Raw genomic sequence first — 26,449 nt, 5'->3', positions numbered from 1 at the left:
TTTAGGTTTATGCCCACCCACTTGTTTTACACACACACACACACACACACACACACACACACACACACAATACACTCTTGTTTTTCTATACTTTGTTTTGCTTTTACAAAAAACAATGACCTCACGTTCTTTAGCTGCTCCACCTCCCAAGGTCACTATCAGGGTCTCCAAAGCCTCCCTCACATAAAAACACAGTGTAAATAGAAATAAACTGCTTATAATTGTGACCTTCTGGGCCAGTGTGACTCAAAGGGTTTTCTATAGAGAAACCCTGAAGCTCTCAATAAATACTGTTCAAACTGTTTTATAACCTGCATTTTAGAATTTTGAACATTTTCCTATGTCAACAAATATTCAACAATAAAATACATTAATAATTCAATAGTAGTCACAAAAGTATCCCATAATTTAAACAATACCCCCACCACTGGATATTTGCATGTTTCTAATATTTCAATATTATAAACAATGCTCTGATGAACAATATACAGTAAATTTTCTAAGACATCTAACATCCTTTTTAGAGAACAGATGTTAGATTATAGTATTGATGGGTAAGTGAATGGGTATTATCTTAGGGTTTTTTTTAAATATTTTTTCATTGATTTCAGAGAGATAGGAACATCAATGATGAGAGAGAATCATTGATTAGCTGCCTCCTGCACACCCCCCATTGGGGATAAGCCTGCAACCTGGGCATGTGCCCTGACGGGGAATCAAACTATGACCTCCTGGTTCATAGGTCGACACTCAACCACTGAGCCCTTTTGATACACATTAACAATCTGCTCAGAAAAAGCATTGTATTATTTTTTTAATGTCAGAGTAGTATTAAAAGAGCGACTATTTCCCCCACACAATTGCCAACACTGAACATTATAGTATTCTTTTCCACTTAGATAAGTAAAAATAGTAACTGTCTGTGCTAATATTTCCTAATTGAAACAAATGAATGAATGAGTGAATGAATGAATGAATACAGTGAATCAAGAATGCAGTATAGAAATGTGTGTAAGTTAGCTTTACATGAACTTACAAAGTTTTTACTCTGGGATGAGAGCCCAAGAGAAATTCAGAAATATGATTCATACAAGTCAACTATGATACATGCATGAGAGGATCAAAGAGATATGGGGACTGGGAATGTGGAAGAGTTCACCTTTGGCTGGGAAATAGAGATGCTTCGGTGAGCGGAAGGGCACTTGCCATAGGTGGGGGCATTCCCTTGTTCCTATGTGAGCCTAGATGTCCAGCCTTTAGGTGGCCCTGTGGCCCCACTCCTTTCTCCTCCCTGACCTGTGATGCCTATGTATCTGGACAAAGGAGAGTTGGGCTGATGCTGTTGCCTTATAAACAGCATGTGACAGCAATCAACAACAGCTTTAAGCCCTTCTTCTCCAAACTGGGTTTCATAATCTCTCCAACATTCCTAATCCCCTTCCACTAGGCCAAGAAGTGATGCATTCAAGGTCACTCCCTACCTTGGGGGCAGCATCCTGGCTCCGAGGAGGCATGTATGTTCAAGATCAGCCCCTCTGCCACCAGTGGCTGTGGCAGGGGCCTCCCAGTCACAGCCATCAGGTTAATGTTATTCCTCGTGTTTATAAAATAATTTGTCTCGCTCTTTAAAGAAGCCAGAATTACTTTAAAAAGTGTTTATGAGTTGTCCGAGTAATAAAATATGAAACACATTGCGGGGATTTTTTTACTTATTTCACAAAGGATTAAGGGAAGGACTCATCTGTTTAGTGAGAAATATTTTGCTCATTAGCTGGTGACATCATTGCCCTCTGAAATGAGAAGATTTTTGTCAGCATATGGGGAAAAAAAATGGGATTCCATTCTTCTCCCAGAGGTGTAGTGTAACACTGAAATAATTTTTCTGGCAGTTTCAAAATTAACTAGTTGTCACCAGATCTGAAGGAAGAGGAGGAGGAGGAGGGGGCGAAAGAGGAGAAAATTATATGATACTTTTATTTGTAAAAAATATGGGAGAATCTGAGGTAATAATACCATCCCCTAGGAGGCAAAGAGTTTTTAGCACTTAATTCACTTAGGAAACTGTTTAAAAAAAATTCTAAAAGCAAAGGAGCAGCAAATGAAAGCTACCTTCCATAATAACCTCTACTCTATTTCTTAAACTCAAGAATGGCTTTTAATCACCCCCAAATAATGTTGTAACTTTCCCCATGAGGAGAAGAAAGATTATATAAGACTTCAGGAGCCCTACAGCCAACCAAGTGTAGAGAAACTCAGAATGCAGGTAAGCCCCCACCACAATTCTCCAAGTTATCTTGGGGCAGAGCAAATGTCTTTCCTTCTCCTTAAAGGGGAGTGGGGAGGAGGAGGGAAGTGGAGGAAAGAGAATGGACTTTCTCTTCACTGGGTAAATCTTTGGAAGATTTCTCTGCTTGAGATTATGTCACCCTGTCCAGAGGTCAGAGAACCCAGTTGTTCATATAAAAGGTGAGTTAAGGTAACAAAGAAGTGGGAAGGCAGTCAACAGCTCTGGAGGTGCCTCTGATAAGAGGATGTTTAGTGTTACCTAAAGCAAATCTACTGTGTCAGACTCCAGCACAACAGCAAACCCACTCATTCCCAAGGGCATTCGATCTTCACATAGTCCGTGCTATGGAAAAGGGATGATTCAGAAGGGGATTGCCAAGTAGGGCAATTACATAGGCGTTTGAGGTTCCAGTTGCTGGAGCTGATGCAAGTTTTCATCTCAGGAGCGGTAAGTCTCCTATGGGATTGGGTGGTGTTCACAAAGTCACATTGCTTTTACGACATCTCAGACTGACTGGTTTATGGATCAGGCATGATGGCTTCTTGGACAGAACTGCCAAAGAGCCTGGCCTAGGCACACGATGTGTAGGAATACAGAGAACTGATGGAGCCACATGGTGGGAGGAAAGGTGCAGACACCAGTTCTTTCCTCCCATCACAATGAGGTCACCAGATCAGCACAGTCATCTGTTGAAGGTGGAGGCAGGTGAGCCAATGTCCCTTCCTAGAGTCACAATCTATAACCTTAATGGAATTCTCCTTTGGTTTGTAGAGTAAATAATAAGCAAATTTACTTCAACTGAATTGCTTCAATAAGCAAATTTACTTCAAATTATCGAAATTTAGGCTGAATCCTTAGAAAAGGAATCAGAGTAAGAGAGGTTGTTTGTGGTTATCTAATGGGCAAAACTATCAGGTCTGTGATGACTGCTGAAAACTGAACTATAGAATGTCCTTCACAATCAACTAATATATATATTAGTGAAATTAGTGAAAGTATTCTACCAAGGGCCACCAAGCAAGGAAAAGAACTTAAGGGAATATAATAAACTTTAAAACTCCATGATCAAGGTAAGAAACAAATTTCTGAAGACCAGTGGAAAAGGCCCTCACTTTTCCGATAGCCAAATAGGTGGGAATCTTGAGAATTATTTCCTATAACCTCAACTCTGGAAAGAAGCACAAAACTGTGTGGCCTTTTTTATATTTTTCAGTGAAAATGACTTCAGCAGAGTAATGAGTGAAGAGGGGGAAAGTCAATAGGATCAGCCTGATTGAAATAAAGTCTCTAGAAATTCACTGGGAACTGGAGAGATGAGTTAAGGCAGACTGGCTATGCCCTACCCGTTCCCCTATCCATGAACTAAGCAGCTTAAAACATAACACAGTACATTTAGCAAAATCTTAGGTGAGAGAAGGCAGTGCGCAGGTATCCCAAGGAGGAACACTCTCCACCTCAGTGGGTTTCCTCTTTCCCTGCCCATTCCATGAGGCTACAGCAGTAACAGACATAAATGGACCACAAAATAAAGCCCTCCAATGTAGCTTGAAAGAAAGAAAAACAACCTATTGTCAGATAACATGGAAAAAGGTAAAAAAGTAGTCCTCAGTTTATCGGCACAGATAGAAAATTTGATCCAAGCCACCCAGGCATTAAAGGCATGACAACTATTCAAACAAACTAGAGCAAGGAGGAAAGAAAAAAAAGAGAGAGAGAAAACACAGAAAAACGTAAAGACCTTATCTTTTAATCCCATCTCTCTAGCACAAAAAATATATATATAACTCAAGGAACAGGAAGAAATTCCTAACAGTTGTTTCACTCTATAAAATCTTCTATATATATAAAAACCTAAGCGACTGTGTGACTGTTTGACTGGTAGCTATGACACGCACTGACCACCAGGGGTCAGACACCCAACACACAGGCATGGAAACATGAAACAGACTGATGAATCTCAGAGGGAAGGGGGGAAGTGGGGAGGGTGGGAAGAGATTAACCAAAGATCTTATGTGCATACTAGAGGCCTAGTGTACGGATTCGTGCCCCAGTGGGGTCCGTTGGCCTGGCCTGTGGGGATTAGTCCTAAACCATCTCTTTGACATCCCTGAGGGGTCCCAGATTGCAAGAGGGCGAAGGCTGGGCCGAGGGACCCCACCAGTGCACGAATCTGTGCATCAGGTCTCTAGTAATTTAATAAAAAGATGAATTCAATGAAATGAGACCTCAGAGTCCAAGATAAAAAACATGAATATATATTTTAAAACTGCAGTCATAAGAAAATAGAGGGCCAAAAGAACCAATTACAGCCAATTTCAATTAAATTTGTTAATAAGAATGAACAAAGAAGTCAAAATACTGGTATAGAGAAAAGCAGTATTATTTAAATCCATTTTCTCTTATGACACAAGTTTTAAGATTTACCCAGCTCTTTTCTTAGGCCTTTGACCCTGCTGCTCCCTCTACCACAGGGGTGGGGAATGTCTGGCCCCCAGGCCCTATAAGGCCCGTGAAATCATTTGGTCTGGCCCTGCCAAGGCATTAGGGGTGAGTTAATTAAATGTTTAACCAAATATAGCAGGCTAATTTCTAAGTCGATAATTGTATATGGCCCGATATCCAATGGCCCTTGGCAGAAAAAAGGTTCCGCATCCTTGCTCTCCCTGACACACGTTCCTCCCAGGTCTCCTGGTGAACTCTTACTGGGTTTCAGCCACCTTCTCTGGGGAGGCTTCCACACTCCCCTCCCAGGGGCTTAATGGACTTTCTGTGTGTACCTATTGCACTACATACTAGTAGATATATCCCAATTAAGGTCCCACTCACGCTATCCACTTGTATTCTCTTCTTCTTAAATGCAAGCTCCCTGTGTATAGGGACTGGCATGTAGTAGGTACTAAATAAATGCCAAATGTATACATAAAAGAATATTCAAGATGACATTCTTTCACCTACACTCTGGATCAAAAGGGCCAGGTAAGAAGTGTCCTGTTAGAAACTAAGCAGGCAATGCTGTTAGCATCATACTAGTAATATCGTACAGTCAACATTAGGTCATCAAAGGGTGTGGTCTGGTACAACAAGGAAAAGGGACAGAGAACAGAGGAAGGGGATATTTCTAAAGAAATTATCTTGTGAATAATGTGAATTCATATTTGGTTGTTAAAATATTGCTTTTCAAAGGAATGGCATTGTCTGATGACTGTCTCTAGTGATAGGAGTTTTGCTATAATGGGAAACTGTGGTGACTTAAAATTCAAATGGACCTAAAGGGATGGGCAGCCTGTGACTTTAATACCTTAGCTTAGGTTGGGGAAGCCCTCAGTCAGGATCCTACTCACGAACCCCCTAGGGCCTGGGCATCTCTCCAACCCATCCGTTACCCAAGGTTTGTCATTACAGCAAAGGATTTAAGGAGGAATTAACATGTGATGAATCAATAGCATTAATCAAGTGATCAAAATCCTCTCTTATCACCAACCTCCCTGAGGTTACTCCCAAGATCAAAGTAAGAAACTGGCATTGCAAATCTACATGCCAAACCTTAACTCAGATTACATTACAATCAAAACTTAAGATAAAACCAGCTAGCAGGGGAAATGTGGTACATCCTGTTTGCTATTCAGGTACTGGGTTGAACAAATGAAATTGCTGTGTTTATAGTTCAAAAGCTAGTATCTCCGGTTCCTCACGTGAGAAACAACAAACCAGACTGTATCAAATGCTATCTTAAATTTAAAATTTTTCAAAAATAGCTACCCTCAGCCCAGCTGGTGTGGTTCAGTGGTTGAGTGTTGATCCATGAACCAGGAGGACACGGTTTGATTCCCAGTCAGGGCACATGCTCAGATTTCAGGCTCGATTCCCAGTATAAGGCATGCAGGAGGCAGCGGATCCATGATTCTCATCATTGATGTCTCTTTCTCCCTCTCCCTTCCTTTCTCTGAAATCAATAATAACACACTTTTAAAAAACTGCTACGCTCAAGTAATTTTGTCATTATTTATCTTTATTCATGTGGCCCTTAGTATGTGGAAGAGGGTCTGCAGGCAACACCTTTAACTCCCCGAAATTATGCAAACCAGTGGAGGTAACAGAGGTACCTGGTTAGCTTGCCTGGTGCAAAGAACCAAATTTCCAGTTATTTCTGGGGTCGCTTTGAGAGTGCCTTTCAACATAACAGGATAGAAGCCCGCACCCACACCTTATTAGCACTATATGGCCCTAGATGATTTCAGTACAATTAACTGCTTATTCTTCCCAAACAGTACTCCTGAGGCCAAACATGCTTACTGAAATCATACCAGACTAACCCCGAAGCTCGCTTACACAATACTACCTTCTGAAATAGAAAATAAACTGATTACATGATTGGTAAAAGCATAACCAAGTAAACATGCACTATTTGCATTAAGCTTCTGACAAGTCCAGCCTCTCTGCTCAGAATAAGCATTGCTACCCTGTTAATGGTATGCACAAAAATAGCACTTTTACGGGAACTCAAGTATTTTAAGAATAACAGCTCATGGAAAGGTAGAATATCCTTACGGAACATACTAGAAGCCGACCCTCCTTGATTACTTTGTGCCACTTCATCCTTGCAATACCTATATGGGATAGATAGATATGCTTGTCCCTGTTTTCCAGGGGGGGGCGGGGGGGGGGGGGGACTGAGGCACAAAGAGATGAAGCAGTTTGCCCACAGATGCAGAGTTAATAGATGGCAGAGCAAGGGTCTGAACTCAACATCTGACTCCAGTCTGTGAGCTTAACCAGCTCCCTCGCCTGCCCACGCTGGCGAACGCCTGGTTTTCCCAAGACCAGAGCCTCCTTCTTGTCTAACTTTTTAAAATATGATGATCATAAGTACTCACAGCAAACACACGCCTCAAACTTTGGCCCTGGTCCCAGGGCGAAGGCTGGGGATGGGAGGGTGATGTGGGAAATGACAAGTCATCTAAGCAGTGCTTCTCAGTCAGCTTCTAGCTGGTGTGAACACACTTATTTTTCTCAAACACTTCTCTGTGCATATTGTTCCATGGAATGAAAGAGAATTTTATTTTACTATCACTTTAGTCTCAAAATCACTTTTATTAAAATTGAGAGCAATATTTCCTCCTGTACATTAGCCAAATTTTTTTTAAAAAATTTATGAAATATCTATAAATGTCTGAATAATCATCCGAAGGCTTCAAGTATGCATTTAAAGGCCAGGATCAACAAAAGTTACTTCTAACACAGTTACATTTAGGAAAATTTAGAAAAGTGTTGATTATTGGAGCCCAGTGCAACAAAGCATGGTCTAAAGAACTGCTGATATCCCAAGGCAAATTGTAAATGCCCTCAGGCAAATTATTGCTGGGCCATATTTCTCTTTCTCCTGGTCATGTGACAAGTCAAATGATTAAAGCTCTTTCTCTGTTCAAGAAATAAAGAGCCAGCCCTGGCCGGTGTGGCTCAGTTAGTTCAGTGACGTCCCATGCCACAAGAGGTCACAGGTTTAATTCCTAGACCAGGCACATGCCCGGTTCTTGGGCTCGATTCCCAGTAGGGGGCGTGGAGGAGGCATCCAATGGATGTTTCTATCTCTCTTTTCCTAAAATCAATAAAAACATATTTTTAAAAGTTATTTAAAAAAGAAGAAATAAAGAGCTGAAGAACACATCTAACCATCCTAAGTTTAGTCCTAGCTAATATCACCATCACAGCTTGAACAGCAGAACCATTTTCTAGCCCCTATCAAAACTGACCTTGCCAATCAGAATCCTTTAAGCTAAAATCCATAGCGTAAGAATTAAGGGGGAAAATCCTGTAGCACCCTGACCAGTTTTGCTCAGTGCTTAGAGCATTGGCCTGCGGACAGGTTCGATTCCTGGTCAAGGGCACATTCCTTGGTTGCAAGGCCTATCCCTGACCCTGATGCAAACGGGTGGCAACCAATCGATGTGTCTCTCTTCCCACCTCTACCCTCCCCTCCACTCTCTCTGGAAAAAAAAAAAATCAATGGGAAAAAATATCCTCGGGTGAGGATTTAAAAAAAAAAAAAAATCTCTACCAAAAGAGATATTTTTAAAAAGCCATTAAAGGCACAGTTTATTCAGAAATGTAAGTTATTTTTATGCTTGGAATTTACCCTCTCTTAAATGTTCTTACAAAACACAATAATATAAGAGCCTAAAAGTAGACAGATGGTCATCTGTTTTGTGCAGATGCCTTTACTGAACCTATAATGCCAACTCTATTACTGTGGTATAGGTTAATTTTCACATAAGTTATCCATTCAGTAACTATTCACTCAAAGTCAGCAAGAATATGAAAATCATGTATGTTTTCAATTGCTGAGAATATCTAATGGTGGAAAAAAATTTGTATATTCACCATGTATTGTCATTCTTATGTTTTTTTTTTTAATGTTTTTATTGATTTTAGGGAGAGAGGAAGGGAGAGGGTGAGATAGAAACATCGATGAAAGAGAAACATCAACATTGATCAGCTGCCTCCTGCACACCGCCTGCTGGGGATCAAGCCAGCAACCCCACCATGTGCCCTGACCTGGAATGGAACTGGTGACCTCCTGGTGCATGGTTCAACGCTCAACCACTAAACCATACCAACTGGGCATTTTTAAAAGTCTTCTTTAGGAATCAGATGCCCCCCAATGGAGAAAGCTAATGATATTTCATTTATATTTTCTTTTAATATCTTTGAAATATAAAAATAAAACAAGATACATTTTATTTTATGGACAATGTCTAGAAATTCACCCTGTAAAAGAAACATACTCAAAATAAACACATGAAGACTAGCCAATCTTTTCAAAATCTTATTGGACCCAGAACATGTAACAAGGACACCTTGGATACATGGACGACCTTCAGAGGAACAGAAGGACACGCCACTCTACTCCGCAAGGGGCACCCCGTGAGCACGAGCTCTGCTCTTCCACATTCTGCACGAAGTGACTGAACCGTTAGCCTTTTCTTTGGCCATAACAGAAATTAAGCCGTTCACTGTAAGAACTATCAAAAAAGTAACTTTGTGGGAGGTTCTCCTGGATTTCAGCCTGTTAGCTTTTGGGAAGCTCTAGGTTAGACGAAGGCTATGGCCACCTTTCCTACCAAAACATTGAACCTGAAATCTCTGGCTTAAAGACAATGGCAGCTAAAAAGGCAGGTGAAATGTCTCCATAAGCCTGAGTAAAATGTCTGCTGGTAAGACACAAGTTTATGGTTCATAATTTTAGAAGGCTCCCAAAAGATTGAACAATCTTGCATTATGCCACCCAAAATATCTCATAATATGGGGATATTTTAGTGGAGACCTTGAAAGTCCTCAATCAAGGAAACACTTAAAATAGTACTTTGTAAAAGGGAGAAATGGCCACCTGGTGTTCTGTCTCTCTGTTACCCAGAACTTTAAACACAGTTCAATCCCTTGGCTCCCCTGTAGCTCAGGCCACGTTAGTGGCAAAGATATATTTAGAGTTGGAATGAAAGACTCTAAAGAGATGCACACACGGATGTAAGGTATTATTATAACACCGCAGTTACGACATTCGTATAGCATTCTTCTCACAGATCTTTTCCAACTCTGAATTTCCCCAAATGTAAAAGTGATCAGTTATGAAATGATGACTGGCTTTACAAAATAACTCAGCTACAAAATATTTCACCGTGGTTGCTTCATCCTACTAAAGAGCTCCAGACACAGAAACACAATTCCAACTTTTTCTGGAACATATTCTGGATAAAGCAAAACAACGGAACGGGACCAAAACAGATGTTTACCGTTGGCTTCTAACAGTTTTGGCGCTTTACTGGCCTTATTGTCACTTTAATTTTTTTCTTTATACATCACATGTTTTAGAAGATAATTTAAATAGCATCATGATCAAATAATTTACCATTTGACAGTTTCTCGTGTTTCTTCACTGCAAGCATTTTCATTACTATTTAAGCACCAGGTACAGGTCACCGACTCTTAAGTACCAATTTTATAGAAACATAAAAACTATGATTCACTAAAACTTACGCCTAGGGAAAAAAATAAACCCCAAAGATGGAGAGCATATTTTATTTAAGCATTTTCTTAACCAGAAGGTAAACTAAACCTCCAGGCATGAAGTTGAAAGCTTAAAATGAGAAGTCTTATAACCTTTCCCCTGCAGGAGGCAAATGAAAACAAAATTTACCAAAATAAAATGAAAAAAAAAAAATTAAAACAAACATTCAGATATTTAACAAGGAATCAAGGGCTCAACCAGAAACTCCTTTTTTTAACAACTCGAACACTCACGACAGAAGTTTATTATTAACGAAAAGCAGCAGAGAACTGATTCTCTTCTGGCAAAGAGAAAGCTATTTTTCACTTCCCTTGGTAACTATCTTTAGTACTTTACATTCTTGGAAACCAGGAATGTGACCATGGATGTATTGTGAAGCAACATGCAATTATCTAATGCCAGTTATGGGGGTGGGGAAGCCTATAAATCAATGCAAATGAAATCCTAAAGCAGGACAGACATCAATATAGGCATTGAGGTCTGGTGACAAAGGCCTTATGATCCCCAAAACTTCCATGGCCTGGGCATTCCAGGCTATGGCCAGTGGGCTATTTACATCTCAGTACAGAAAAGAATCAATAGAAAACTGAAAAACCCTGACTCTTGCACAAAAGATAATCAAAGCGCCTAACCCATGGCGGCCGTAGTAGGACACAGGGGGAATTATCTGAAATTCATTACTCTGTTATCCGGCAAATCCAGAATAACTGAGAAGGAATATTTTGGATGGAGTTTCATTCGAGTTTCCACAAAAACACAGGACAGACTGAAGTCAGGGTAAGAGGGGTGATTTCAGTGAAGGATTTCAGTGAAGTTCAAGCGAACTTCAGTGCCAACCATGGGTGTCTGTAGTAATGAACAGCGTGACTGTAAGTGACCACGAACAGGGTGACTGCAGAAAGTCAGCTAGCAAAATACACGGGGTCAATAATACAGTTTCAGAAAACTCTCTCCATTGCTGAATAGCCTGTCTTTTCTACATCCCTCAGCAGACAGGGAAATCATCCTCAGAGCTTCTGGAAGATTGTGCTGAATTGGAGGGAGCATATGGTATTCCTGGCCCTTTGTCCAACTAGGCTTGGCTGACTTTATCTTTGAGGCATCTATGAAGAAAGTTTGCTAAAAAAGCAATAGTGTAAGTGTGTCCATGGCATCTTGAGTCTCTGCAGGGGTGACTTTAACCCCCGCACTGCAGTGTATGTATGCCTGTCTCTTTCTCTTTTATTCCACCTTTGGAACCCGAATGTCGAGTACTATGCCTGGTACAAAGCAAGCACTTCGTAGATATCCCCCAAACAAACAAAGAACTGCTCAAGGAATGAAATGTCCACCTTTTAAGAAGAACCCATTCATTCTGACAGTTTATACTGAGGTGATGGTTCTGGTTCACCCTCTGAAAGAAGTCCAACAAACCAAGGGTTTAATCTCCAACATTTACAGGGAACTCATACAACTTAACAAAAGGAAGATAAACAACCCAATCAAAAAATGGGCAACGGACCTAAATAGATACTTCTTGAAAGAGGACATAAGGAAGGCCAAGAGACATATGGAAACATGCTCAAAGTCCCTAATCATCCGAGAGAAGAAAATCAAAACAACAATGAGGTACCATCTCACACCTGTCAGAATGGCTATCATCAACAAATCAACAAATGACAAGTACTGGCGAGGATGTGGAGAAAGAGGAACCCTCGTGCACTGCTGTGGGAATGCAGACTGGTGCAGCCACTGTGGAGAACAGTATGGAGTTTCCTCAAAAAACTAAAAATGGAACTCCCATTTGACCTAGTGATCCCACTTCTAGGAATATATCCCAAGAAACTAGAAACACCATTCAGAAAGGATATGTGCACCCCGATGTTCATAGCAGCACAATTTACCATAGCTAAGATTTGGAAACAGCCTAAGTGCCCATCAGCAGAGGAGTGCATTAAAAAGCTATGATACATCTATACAATGGAATACTACGCTGCGGTAAAAAAGAAGGAATTATTACCACTTGCAACAGCATGGATGGAACTGGAGAGCATTATGCTAAGTGAAATAAGCCAGTCAGAGAAAGATAAATATCACATGATCTCACTCATTTGTGGAATATAATTAATAACATACACTGATGAACAAAAACAGATCCAGAGACAGAGAAGCATCAATCAGACCATCAAACCTCAGAGGGAAGGTAGGGGAGTGTGGGGCGAAGGGGAAGAGATCAACCAAAGGACTTGTATGCATGCATATAAGCCTAATCAATGGACACAGACACCAGGGGGGTGAGGGCATGAGTGGGTGAGGGGGACAATGGGGGGATAAGACACACATGTAATACCTTAATCAATAAAGAAAAAAAGAAGAATGCTTTCTTGCCCTAGCCGGTTTGGCTCAGTGGACAGAGCGTCAGCCTGCGGACTGAACGGTCCCAAGTTCAATTCCGGCCAAGGGCACATGCCCAGGTTGTGGGCTCGATCCCCAGTAGGAGGCATGCAGGAGGCAGCCAATCATTCTCTCAGCCAATGATTCTCTCTCATCATTGATGTTTCTATTTCTCTCTCTCCCTCTCCCTTCCTCTCTGAAATCAATAAAGAAATATATATTCATATTTTTTTTTAAAGAATGCTTTCTTAGCACCTCACTCAAAGCTAGAGCACTCAGGTTATATTAACTGTTTTCTAAATGAGCCAAGCCTCTCGCCGTGCCGTCTCTGTGTGTGGGGTGTTAAGACAGTCCTGGTTCTCTGAATGGACAGTCTTCTCGCCCCTCCCTTGACTCAGATGCTATTAATCAGGACAGTGCACAGTGAGTCTCACTAAAGGACCTACTGTGGACAACCGGGTCTTTGTGTTCTTCCCCGAGTTGGGTTTGACTCACATCAGTCCTGAGTTACTGTGTTTATTCTTCATGATTCCTTAGGTTCATGATTTACGTTTATAATATGTTAGATTTAGGAGTTGGGGATAAGAGACCCGAAAAGGCACACTGCAAACCACCGCCATGGTTCTTTTGATTACCTCATAGTCCCAGGACATGCTGCTGGCCAGCGCATAACACATTTATTATCATAAATGGCAACTTCTCAGTCTCCTTCACACGAGAGCAACCCAGGCAAGGCTTCCAAATTAATAATCTTTTGGGGATTTTTCTTAGCTGCAATGGAAATCTGGTGCTGGATTCTAGAAATCGTGGAAAAGAAGGTAGCAGGGGGGTTCTATTTACTTCTGATAAGCCATCATTTGTTGCTTAGTTGCAAACAAAGGCAAAGACTGAGTGTGTAGTTGCAAAACATAAAACATGCTCCAAAGCAGCCAGGAAGCAAAAACATTCAAATACAACTTTGTTCCCTAAACATTTTCAAACACACAACATGTGCTGGACACGAAGCTAGGCACTCACTAGAGACATAGTAACACAGCATGCCTTTCTTGCTCAAGGAGCTCACGATGTCCGAGGAGGTGGGAATATGTAACAAAGAATTCTAGTACTCTAGTATAACTTTAGGCTTCATGTAAAGCTGGTTTTGCAAACGCACAGAATAGGAGGCAATCAACTCTACATGAGGAGGTTAAAAGAAGTTTCATAGGCAGTTGGGCTTCACTTTGCAGGATGCATAAATTTTCACCTGCAATTTGAAGGAATACATTTTAGCCCGAGGAAATTGCCTGAACGAAAACAGAAAGCGTGAAAATACAAGCTGCATTCACTAACGCATGCAGGGTCCAATGTGGCTGGAGTGGAGACTACTGGGAGAGGAGGTGACAGGCGAGAGTGGAGAAATTGATTTAAAGCACGATCACATCCAAAAACTTCGGAATGTATAGGATAGAACCAGGAAACAATCAGGCTTTTTAAAAACACAGGCTTGCAAGGAAAAAGGTATGTTTTAGAAATATGACTGGCTATGTGGAGCATAGATAGAAGAAAGAGGCTGACTATGTGAAGGTAGAGTTGCTTCCAGATATTAAGAAACAGATGCCCTAACAAACAAAACTAGTCCATAACAGAAGACTTGCCAGTTGGATGATGGCACCATGAAATGTAGACTTGAAACATTGGAATTTTAATTCCTAAAATCCCTGTGGAACTTGTAGTTTAAGAAGCACTGTTTTGGTCACATTAAAACAGCATGAATAATAATCCACAAAAATGGAAAATGAAAAGTAAAATTCTCTCCCTAGCTGATTTGGCTCAGTGGCTAGGGTGTCGGCCTGCAGACTGAAGAGTCCCGGCTTCGATTCCAGTCAAAGGCACATGCCTGAGTTGCGGGCTCGATCCCCAGTGGGGGTTGTGTAGGAGGCAGTCAATGATTCTCTCTCATCATTGATGTTTCTATCTCTCTCTCGCCCTCTCCCTTCCTCTCTAAAATCAATAAAAATATTAAAAAAAGAAAAAAGGGTACCAAGACCATTTAATGGGGGGAAGGAGAGTCTTTTTTAAAAAATGGTTCAGGCCCGGTCGGTGTGGCTCAGTGGTTGAGCGTCCACCTATGAACCAGGAGGTCATGGTTCCATTCCCAGTCAGGGTACATGCCTGAGTTGCGGGCTCGATCCCCAGTAGGGGGCATGCAGGAGGTAGCGAATCAATGATTCTCTCATTGATGTTTCTCTCTCTACTTCTCCCTTCCTCTCTGAAATCAATAAAAAATTAAAATAAAAAATGGATCAGGAAAACTGGATATCTACCTGCAAAAGGATGAAGCTGGACCCATATGTTACATCATATGCAAACATTAACAAATATGGGTCAAAGAACTAAACTTCAAGAGCTAAAACTATAAAACTCTTAAATGAAAATATAGGAGAAAGCCTTCATGACCTTAAACTTGGCAATGATTTCTTGGATATGATACTAAACTACAGGCAACAAAAGAAAAATACAAATTAGACTATGAAAAGGCAACCCATAGAATGGAAGTAAATATTTACAAATCGTGTATCCAATAAGAGCTTAACACCCAGAATATATAAAGAACTGCCACAACTTAACAACCAACAACAAAATAAAACCCAATTCAAGAATGGACAAAGAACTTGAATAGACATTCCTCCAAGGATATACAAATGGCCAATAAACACATGAAACAATAATCAACATCTTAGTCATTAGGGAAATGAAAATCAAAATGACAATGAGATACTAGTTCACATCCATTGGATGACTATTATCCAAAAATGGGGAAAGGGAGTAGATAAATTATAACTTTCACGCATTACTGCCAGGAATGTAAAATGGCCTAGTCCTATGGAAAACAGTATGGAGGTTCCTCAAAAGAGTTAAACACAGAACTACCTTCTGATTCAGAAATTCCAGTCCTAGGTATATACCCAAAGGAACTGACAGCAGACTCAAACAGATACTTGCATACCAATGATCAGAGCAGCATTATTCACAACAGCCAAAAAGTGGAAACCTCCAAGTGTCTATTAACAGATGAAAGGATAAACAAAATGCAGTTTTTATGTACAGCAGAATCAGTATTCCACTTAATCATCCACCAAAAAGAATGAAGTATACGCTGTAGCATAAATGAACCTTGCAAACATTGTGCTAAGTGAAATAAACCAGACCCAAAAGGTCAAATATATTTTAATTTCACTTATATGAGGTACCTAGAATAGTCACATTCAGAGACTGAAAGTGGAATGGCGCTTCCCAGGGGCTGTGGGGAGAGGAGGAGAGGAAGTAATTATTTATTGGTTATGGGATTTCTATTTTAGATGATGAACAAGCTCTGGAAGTGGACTGTGGTGCTGGTTGCCCAGCAACATGAATACACTTAATGCTACTGAAACAAACACTTAAAAATGCGTATAATGGTAAATTCTAAGTTATGTATACGTTACTACAATTAGAAAAGGAAAACAGCAGGGATAGTCCAATTCTGACTAGATGAGTTTCTACTGGGTAAAGAACACTGAGTTAACATGTAGGAAGATCCGCTCCTTTTCAGGTCCTGGTGGGAGTTAACTGCTGGAAGTCATTGCAAGGCTGAAATGCATAGGCCGTCCCTTTTCACTAGAGCTGATCAGGATGCTCAAAGACAAAGCAAACTTACATTGCAGTTTGATGAGCCATCGAATGTGGGGTAAGAGCCTTCCGGCCAGTCGGCAGGGTCCAAGGCAGTTGACTGCCGGTGCTGGGCCTCGTACTCCTTGAGCTGCCACGAGAGGAAAAAGAAGATTGAAATAGAAATAATCACCGACACTGTCTACCAAGCAGCAGAGAGAACACTGTGGCACCTTCCTCATGCCACTATAGGTGACAAAGTGCCAGCCAGCCAAAGGCCAGGTTCACAAAACCAAAAGAAAGACCCACGCCCTGCCCTGTGGCTTTTCATCTGACTTAAAGCAACAGCCACACCAACTCTTTGTATTCTGTCTTCCAAAAAGAACCTCGATTTCCTCCCTCTGACATCAAAACTCATCTCTCACAGTTCAATGTAAGTTTTATAGCAAAATGTGTTTGCTGTTCGGACTCTGAATTACCTCTCTTTGTAGAAGACACGATACAGTAGACTATGAACATTTGAACAAAGCAGTGAAAGCCTGAAACTGATATTTTAAAATCATCTGTTCTTCTTGTTCTAGATTGTTTAAGTGACCAGTTCAATGTTAACATCTAATAAATACAGTGGGATTTACTGGGGACCCTTGTGGGTGACAGGAAAAGAACAACGGATCTAGAATATGTGCAGAGACATTGAGAGTTGGCGTTTAGAAACTACTTTTTTTGAAAAACACAAAAAGACAAGTGAAATATTATAGAAAATTGGCAAATGTGAAAAGTTCCAGGTGTGTTTTCATAAAACACACAGAAATTTAACTCTGCTACATACTACAATGAAACCGTCACTGCATTAAAATTTTACTATAAAGCACTTTTTATATATGAATTTAAGGCACTGATCAAATCTTGTTCCATGAATAAAGCCACCAAACAATGGAAACATCTGACCTGACAGCCCAGGAGACGGTGTCACACTGCCCTCAACCACTGAGGCTCCATGGACATGGCAAAGCCACCAAACTGACAATGTCCCTCCAGCTGCTTTCCAAAGCATCACCTCTGCTATGAAATTCTTTATGTGGGCACATGTGACAGGAGCTGGACCAGGCAGAGGCAGACAGTATTGATTAAAGAGCAAGAGCTTAGCTGCTGAGAGCTGTGCCTCAGTTCTTCCATCAGGAAAATGGGCATGACAGTTAGTCCATCTCACAGGCCTCTACCAGAACTAAGAAAAGACAGCGAAGCTCTTAGCACACTGCTGCTGTGCAAGAGAGTATTACCATAGCATTACTATCACCCTGTGGTCTCAGATAAAGGAGAGCTCACACTGACTCCAGGCATTTGCACTTTTGCTATCAGGGGCACTAATCTCACTTTAATCTTTCTAGTACTTTAGGGCATTGCATTAGTATTGTTCTAATCTTTGTAGAATGTTTACATTATGTACCAGAATGCTTGATATACTGGTTTCTGCAATGCTGATTTCTTACTGTATTATCGGGATAGCAGCCACCTGAGCAACCTGGGTTACTTATTTACTCCAAGTCTATGTACTACTTTTTTTGTAATCCTCACCAGAGGGTATCTTTTCCATTGCTTTTCAGAGAGAGTAGAAGGAAGGGAGAGAGGGAGGGAAAAAGAGGGAGAGACAGAGAGAAACACATCGATGTGAGAGAGACACATCTATTGGTTGCCTCCCACTCATGCCTCAACCCAGAGTGGGGAGCAAACCCACAACCCGGGTACATGCCCCTGACCAGGAATCGAACCAGTGACCCTTCGGTGCACAGCTGTCATTCTCACCACTGAACAACACTGGCCAGGGCTTATGCTCTACTTTTATAGTCAGCCTTAGCCCAGACCCCTAGGAGCCACTAAATAAACTTAATCTTTAAAAACAAGACAAATTCCTAATTAGTCAATCATAAACAGAATTAATATTTTTGCTATCTGTTCATTTCCATCATTTACTTTGGGGCCTAAGAGTACCTGTATTTCTTCTAATATAGATTCCAAATTGACCACTTATTTTTATAGTTATCCTAATTTCAACAGGCTATGTGTTTTATTAATGATCCTGTTACAAAATACAATCTCTAAAAATTTTAAAGTACATTTTATAGGAAAAAAACCCACCTGGTTTTATTTATAATTATATTTTTATATTCCACTTTGCTCCTTAAGAAGTGTTGACTTAAATATAACTTCATGAAGGAAAAACAACTGATCATCTCAATTGATAATATATATAAATATATATAATAAAATTTATAAATTGTTAGTTTAATTCCCAGAATTTTTTAAATAATGACATTTTAAAGTTTGTGTGTGTGTGTGTGTGTGTGTGTGTATCTGTCTCTCTGAGGAGGAAATACTCTCTTACATCCTATTTTTCCTAGTCTTATAGTTTTCTTATACTTGAAGTCTATGACACAATTCTTAGAGGGAATGGCCATCGTTAGTAGAGTAATGCTTATTCTGTCTTAAAGACCTATAGGGAGAGATATTCTAAAATGTTCCCATTTCTAAGAGTGCTTATTGGAAAGAACATTTGTATTATATCTCCTCCAAATCCCCTCCAGCTGCAATTTTAATTCATTTCCTTTTATTCTGCCCTCAGTTGAGATTAAAGCAAAACAAAACACTCTTCAGTGCATCCTGAAGATGTACTGTTTAATAATCCCTCATATACTTGAGAAAAGTGATTAAACTCTTTTCTGCTTCTTCTCTGAGATAAATCCTTTCCGATTTCACCCCCTGGGATCTATTAAAAGGAAACCTCAATCACTTCGTTGCTCTCCATAAGCCCCTCTAATTGTCAAAATCACTGTGACTGATGCTCCAATAGCTGCAACAAGGAAATTACTCAAAAACATATACAGGTTCCCGGTTCATCAAGTGGTTCTCTGGTATACCAGATGCCCAGACGCCCTTTACAAAACTATTCACCTATCCCCTACTCTGGGGCATTCTCTGTACGTGGCTGTCTCCCCACGAGGAGCTGTTTCCCCAGAGCTGCCTAGAAGACTGCTGACGGCTGATTGCTCCCTGCTCCCTGCTCCCTGCTCCCCATCAGTTTGTAACCTCTTTTTCTCCGGCAGGACAAGTTCTATAATGTAATTCACCTTCCAGGGCTCCCCACTCCCTAAGGAATCAGGCTGAGGCTAGATTCCCCTGAAATCCCATCTCTGTCCAGCCTCTTTCTCTGCTTCCCTCTCTCAGCACTTAGAAGTTTCTCAATAAATCATGTACATAAGAATCCTCAATTCAGGCTCTGATTCTAGGAAGTTGATGTAAGACACTGGCATTAAGAAAAGTTCACAATGCCAAAACACCGGTCAAGTCAGTAACAAACATCAAGAACTTTTTTTCCTAAATATGTTTTTATTGATTTCAGAGAGAGGAAGGGAGAGGGAGAGAGAGAGAAACATCAATGATGAGAATCATTGATAGGCTGCCTCCTGCACGTTCCCTCCTGCATGCCCCCTACTGGGGATTGAGCCCGCAACTCAGGGTATGTGCCCTGACCAGGAATTGAACTGTGACTTCCTGGTTCATGGGTTGACACTGAACCACTGTGCCACACTAGCAGAATTCAAGGACTCTTTTAAAATATATATATATATATCTTGCCCTAGCCGGTTTGGCTCACTGGATAGAGCGTCAGCCTGGGGACTGAAGAGTCCCGGGTTCAATTCCGGTCAAGGGCATGTACCTTGGTTGCAGGCACATCCCCAGTAGGGGGTGTGCAGGAGGCAGCTGATCGATGCTTCTCTCTCATCGATATTTCTAACTCTCTATCCCTCTCCCTTCCTCTCTGTAAAAAATCAATCAAGTATATTTAAAATATCTATCTATCTATCTATATATATATAGAGAGAGAGAGAGAGAGATAGATATATCTTAAGGACTTTATTTTGAACTCTCACACAGATGTGACCTTGTGGACACATATTTATCAGACACATATATCAGATAAATAACTATGTAATATTTAATCACTAGATCAAATCACATGAGCAATCTTTAGTATTATATTGTTTTTTAGAAAATATGATTATTAAATCATGGTTACAGATCTCTTATTTCCTACAGACAATTCTCCCCATTAAAATGTCAACAAACGTATTTCTCTACAACATAGCTCAATCATTGCTGGGACCATCACACCAAAATAATCATGTTCTCTTTCATCCAAAGCTTTAAAGTGAGTTTATTCCTTACTCTCCCATCCTCACTCACACACCACAAAACTACCCAGGTAAGTGAATAAACTGTGGTTTCCAAATATCTCATGGGCTTTTAAGCCTTCTGGAACTAGTCCAAGATTTGAATACCATAAATTTACTTGCAAAAAGCTATGTGTGCTCTTAAAATTAGCACCCGGAAATTGTGTTAGTACACCAATTACCTAGATTTCCCCTAAACATTTTTTTTAATTAATGAAATTGACTTTTATTTTTGAGCTTGATTTCTTTAAAGCACCTATATTGAGTAACTATCATAAAACTATTATAAAGTGTATTGAAATGCCACTAGATTTTATTAAACTATTTAGTTATTCAGTTAATAAAATATAAAAAACATAAGTGATGTTACTACCTTTTTAAATTACACACTCAAAAAAATACACTGTGAGTTATTTCATACACTTTATTCTCTTCAAATGCTTATGAAGTTTACAGTGGTGTTTCCTAAAAACTCAGTTTTCAGTGGTATGAATCATGGCTATATACTTCACAGTGCGAAAATACCTATCAATGAGATCGAATTCATATAAACAAAGCACAGTGGGCCAACTGCACCTAAAATAGTCAAAATGTTCTCCAATACAGGGATGTGCTGGGGGATCACCCAACTCCAAATGGCACACGACAAGCTTCTCCCCTGATGCTGGGTTATTCTATCAGGATCAGAGTCTACGCAGGGGTCTCCAAGTCTCTGGCAGTGGGAGAAACACAGCCCGATGTAAGCAAAATTTTAAGGTGTATATAAAGCTTAAGTTTTAAAATTCAAAATGTAATTTGTGAAGGTATCTTATAGAACTGATTTTTATAATGGTTGTAAAATATTTAATTTTCTTTAGTTTTTACTTAATAAGTTTTATCATTATATTCTTATCAATCATTTTACAAGGTTTGTGAATTTTGCAATGGCCGTCAGTCATTTTCCTCATTAAATTGGTCAATAGCCCAATATATGTGCCATTCATTCATTCATTCATTCGTGCATTCCTTGAATATGGAAATTTCATCTTACAACATGGAATGCTTATATTAAGCACATAGAATGGAATCAATATTTTATCTGATAAGATGGGTACCTGATGACCACTAAAGTATAATCAAAATACTGCTCTGAATAACATATTCCTATACTCTCTGATGCTCTTAGTCTGTTCATGTTGCTATAACATATTACCATAGATGAGGTGGCTTATACACAACAGAAATGTCTGTTCCTGAGACTGGGAAGTCCAAGACCAAAGTGCTGGCAAATTTAGTGTCTGGTGAGAGCCTGCCTCCTGGTCCATAGGCAGCTGTCTTCTCCCTGTGTCCTTACAAGGTGGGAGGGGTGAGGAAGCTCTCTGGGGCCTCTTTTATATATATATATATATATATATATATATATATATATTTTTTTTTTTAGTTGATTTGAGAGAAAGGGGAAGAGAGAGATAGAAACATCAATTATGAGAATCATTGATCAGCTGCCTCCTGCACACCCACTTTGGATTGAGCCCGCAACCTGGGGATGTGCCTTGACCTAGAATCAAACTGGTTCATAGGTGGATGCTCAACTACTGAGCCACACTGGCTGGGTTCTCTGAGGCCTCTTTTATAACGTCATGACCTAATCACCTCCCAAAGGCCCCACCTCCAAATACCATCACGTGTTAGGATTTAACATGTGAATTTGGCAGACGGACAGATGCAAACATTCGGTTTACAGAAGGCCCCCAACCTTTCTAAGTCTGAGGAGGGCCCCCTCACACGTGTGAACCGAACCCCTGCAGCCTTACCCTGGCCAGTGCCTCCTCAATGGTGATCATCTTCTCCTTGACCATCATCATCAGCTGAATCCGTTCTTCATCGCTCATTGTTATCTCGCTCGCAACATAGCCCACATCTTCTCCTAGAGATCGGAGATAAGAGACAATAGGAATGAAAACAAGAAAGGTAATCAGAATGCCAAGCTTGAAAGTGCATCATTCAAAAATAAGGCAGACTGTGGGCACGTCCAGTGACGTCCATCCCTGACGGAGCAGCAGGAGCAGTCATGGGCTGCTCTGTAGGACACCAATGAGCCCGTCTCATTGGGAAACAGGTACCCAGAACATATGGATGTTACCATGAAACAAATCAGAGCATTTGTGACGCGGGGTCTAGTGAAGTTTTGGGAGAAAGCCCACAGGGAGCAAGAGGTGGGCAGAGACCTAATTCGAGACCCAGCGACAGCAGACAAGCAGCTTCGGCCCCTTCGACTGAGGGTTCCCTATGTCCTCCCATTATGAATATGAACGAGAAGAAAATATTTTGGGGAAAAGTGGGAGAGAGCTCACAGAGAAAGGTAACAGAGCCAGCTGTGGTGCTGCCTGAGAGACCCTGGACTCCTGCTACGCTACCTGAGGGCTACTCCTCCGAAAATCAGTACAAAAAGTAAAACCGCGGATGGGAAGCGTCCTGGGGTCCTTGGAAGGAAGGTACCATGCGTGTACACATCTGAGCGTGTTATTGGCATAAACATTCCCAAACTGTGAGGAGGACTCAACTTCCACCTGGAACCTGAAGGCAGCCAGAGCTGCAGAGTAAAACAACCGTTCGGTTACTTCGAGAGTGTTTTCCTACAAAGCAGACTGCCGGCGCCTCTGATGCATGTGAGCCACGATGACGCGTGTCCCTCTGGCCAGCGGGTGGGTAGAGAAGTGTCAGTGGAAGTGGCTGTAAGAGGCACGCTGGGAATAAGCCCTCCATCTAGTCCCTCATCTTTCTCCGTCTGCCCCGTCTCCCCCACACATGCCTCACTAGCCTCGGAGTCGTTAGGAGGCTCGGCTACGGCTTAATTCGCCCTTTGGTGGAAGGGGCAGGGGCTCAGAGGCTGGCTGCACACTTGTAGGATCCCTTCCGTCAGGACCTGCCCTGGAATTTATGTTCCCCTGAGTCTCCCTATCTCATTTCCATTTCATAATCCATCAGTCCAGAGGCAGCACTCAAGTTCCCTTTGCCACTCATCCCCTTGCAGGGGGAGGCTAATAGAGTGTCCGGGGCGGGCGGAAAGCCTGCTGGCTTGATTCATTTTCCTATCTGTGTCACCTCCAGGGGTGGAGGGGGTGATGGCCAGTTGGTTGGCTCTTAAAATAAATCTACGCGAGCTGGTTAACTGCCCGCTCCTGCCCTTCATCCCTCCATCCCCGTCTCTCCCGCTCTTTCTCCTTTTCCTTCCTCCTGAACAAGACTCTGTTAGGACCCAAGGTTTCCTTTAAATCACAAGTGATTCTGGGTGTGTATCGGAGGAAAAACAGAGAGTGTTTAAGAAGAACCCTCCTTAAGTAGGACAAATTAAAAACCTGACCCCACGGAGGTAGCCAATGAAGCCAGGTGTGCGGCTGGCGGGCACACTGTCTGTGTCCGCTTTCCTCATTTCCATGTGTATGAAAAAGTGGAAAAGCATTGAGAACAGGGCAGGACACTAAGATGTCGCCAAAAAACCACCACCAAGTAATATCACTGGGGAGCAAGTAAAAATGTTTCTCTCATGCTGACCTGAGTCAGCGGGCCTGTGTCTGGAAGCAGCTCTGTTCCCATCCCCCTCTGGATTCTGGGGAAGCATCAATTATGTAAGTGAGCCTCAACGGGATGACATGTTTACTTACTACATAAACAACAACAAAGACCCAGCCAGGAGGCGGGCAGGGCTCCCTTTGCAAGCAGCCTGGGCAAATTCCCATGATGTCAGACCATCAGATAGAGTTTCCAGGCAACAACCCAGTAACTGTCCCAGCCACAGACCGGCATGGAAAGTTCAGAAGACAACTAAGGCCCCGAGCGGCGGGGCATGGGGGAGGGCCCCAAGCTAACAAATGCTGGACCCTTCTAGGGTAGACCTCCGCGGGCACAGATGTTCCAGAGGTTGGTGTGTGGAGAAAATGGGAAATTTGGTCTTTGCTCTCAGATCTATTTTTTTTAAAAGCTCGCTGACTCTTCCCATTCTGTTTTCTTTGATTAAAAAAAAAAAATCCCCAGTGGAACGAAGTTTTAAAGTAAGGACAGGAATGTCAGAGAGCTGAACATTTCCGGGGCATGGGCGATGAGTTATTCTAACTTGCAGCAACCGTCTAGATCAGAGGCACAGGCTGCTGAACACTCAAGAGCTAAAAAGCCCTACTGTCCGCCGGCTGCATTTCCGCACCTTTTGAAGTCTGCCTCATTATTCCTTTCTGGTTCTTTCGGAAGTTCTGCCAGAAATACTTATTTTTCTTCTTCCAATCTCCTTTTCCTTAAAAAAAAGACACAAGCAATAAATTCATTAATAACAAAAGTAGCCTCTTCCTTCTACTTCAAAGCTTATAAAATACTTTGATTTCACAAACAGATTTTCTCTTTCAGTTTGTGAAATGACTTGGAAATGCCTATAAAGTCGTTTATAAGAAATGCAAATTTCCTGGTAGCAGCAGGGATATGATGAGAAATAAGAAAACATCAAAAAGGCAGGCAAAACACGCATTCTTATATTCTCTTTGATGTTTAACTAGTATATACAATTCTGCCTTGTCTGGTGGTATATCCCCCACCCCCTTTGGTCTCAGCCACAATTATTTCAAGTAAACCACAAACAGGATACTTTAAGACGTTAACTTTGTTTTGCTGTTATTCATGATGTTGATCTACCTTGGATTCATTTCTGTTACCCCAGATTTCATGGAGAGAGTGGTTGGTACAGCCTGTGCTCACTGGTCCACGGGGCTGGGTCCCAGGCCTGAGGGGTGCCCCACGCCGGTTCCCTAAGGTGCGGAGCTTGCATGCATCTAGCAATGAACGAGGGGGCAGGATTCCAGGTCTCTGGCATCAGGCTACCTGGTGACCTTCCCATAGCTCACCCAGGGCACAATGACAAGAAAAGCAGAATACTATCCTGCTGTGACAACTGCCAACAGGGTGGGTCCCCCTCTTTCTCAGACTACGAGTGTCTTTTCAATGAAAACATTGTCATAAGCTAGACATCTTTAATATCTGGGGGGGGGGGGGGGGCGGGGGGAAGGGTTGGGTGGGCAGGAGTTCTGATCATCAATAATATGTAATAATTTAAAAAGCAAAGGGAAACAAGGCGAGTAAAATGAAAGGACAGAGGGATCCTTTATTCTTTAAAAATAAAATGAAACGGCAGAGCGACGTGTGCTCCTGTGCAGAGGTGACACGCTCATAGCTGCAGCTTCATCTCCGTTTGGAGTCTGGTTGCCCCACAGCCCCTGGAAACAGGGCCCAGCCAGTGGCACACCGGTGGTTTCCACAGTCTAGACTGGTGGTGCCAGGCAATGCCGCAGAAGACAGACACGTGGAAACCCCACCACAGTGTCCCGGGCTAGAAAGGACATCATTTTTCAAAACAGGTGTGCTCATCGAAGTTCTGAGAACCTCTGGAGCGATGGGAACCAGCGCCAGCGAGCCTGAGACTCCCTGGGTACTCTGCATCTTGAGGGCACGCGTGACGGGGCACTACTGCCTTTGGGGTAAACCAGGAAAGATGAAAGCAGTAGTAGGACTATTACTCAGCCAACCTTTCTCCTGGGCAAACTGGAATATAATGTATTTCTTTGACTGTAAACTACACTCCCCCTTCTATCATTTTAATGTTTCTAAAATGAAGGTACGGCTTAAAAAATAAATGGTGATAGCTAACATTTATGCAGCATTTACTATATCCAGGCAATCTGCTATCTCATTTAATACTCACAATGAACATATGATGTTTTATTGTTCCCATTCAGTGAATGAGAAAACCAAGGCTCGGGGAGGCTAGTGGTCTGTCCGAGATCACAGCTATGAAGTTGGCAGAGTCATGATTCAAATCCAGATCAAAGCCTGATTTGAGCATTCATGCTC

The 26,449-nt window shown here is 41.6% G+C and overlaps 1 protein-coding gene across 5 annotated transcripts in view; it reads right to left on the bottom strand.

The window, feature by feature from the left end:
* The window catches only part of SASH1 (SAM and SH3 domain containing 1), a 220,206-nt gene that overhangs the window by 43,972 nt on the left and 149,785 nt on the right, over nucleotides 1–26,449 (bottom strand). For all 5 annotated transcript variants that reach the window (XM_070417871.1, XM_070417872.1, XM_070417870.1 and 2 more), the window contains 3 exons: nucleotides 24,759–24,845; nucleotides 22,372–22,484; nucleotides 16,399–16,500 (listed from right to left, as the gene is read on the bottom strand). In XM_070417871.1, coding sequence (XP_070273972.1) covers nucleotides 16,399–16,500; nucleotides 22,372–22,484; nucleotides 24,759–24,845 — 302 coding nt within the window. The remainder of the gene's footprint in view (nucleotides 1–16,398; nucleotides 16,501–22,371; nucleotides 22,485–24,758; nucleotides 24,846–26,449) is intronic.

This window comes from Myotis yumanensis, unplaced genomic scaffold, assembly GCF_028538775.1.
Source record: "Myotis yumanensis isolate MYYU_CA2020_CCGP unplaced genomic scaffold, mMyoYum1.0.hap1 SCAF_6, whole genome shotgun sequence".
In the NCBI taxonomy this organism is placed as follows: domain Eukaryota; kingdom Metazoa; phylum Chordata; class Mammalia; order Chiroptera; family Vespertilionidae; genus Myotis; species Myotis yumanensis.
This window is presented reverse-complemented; position numbering and strand designations above follow the sequence as displayed.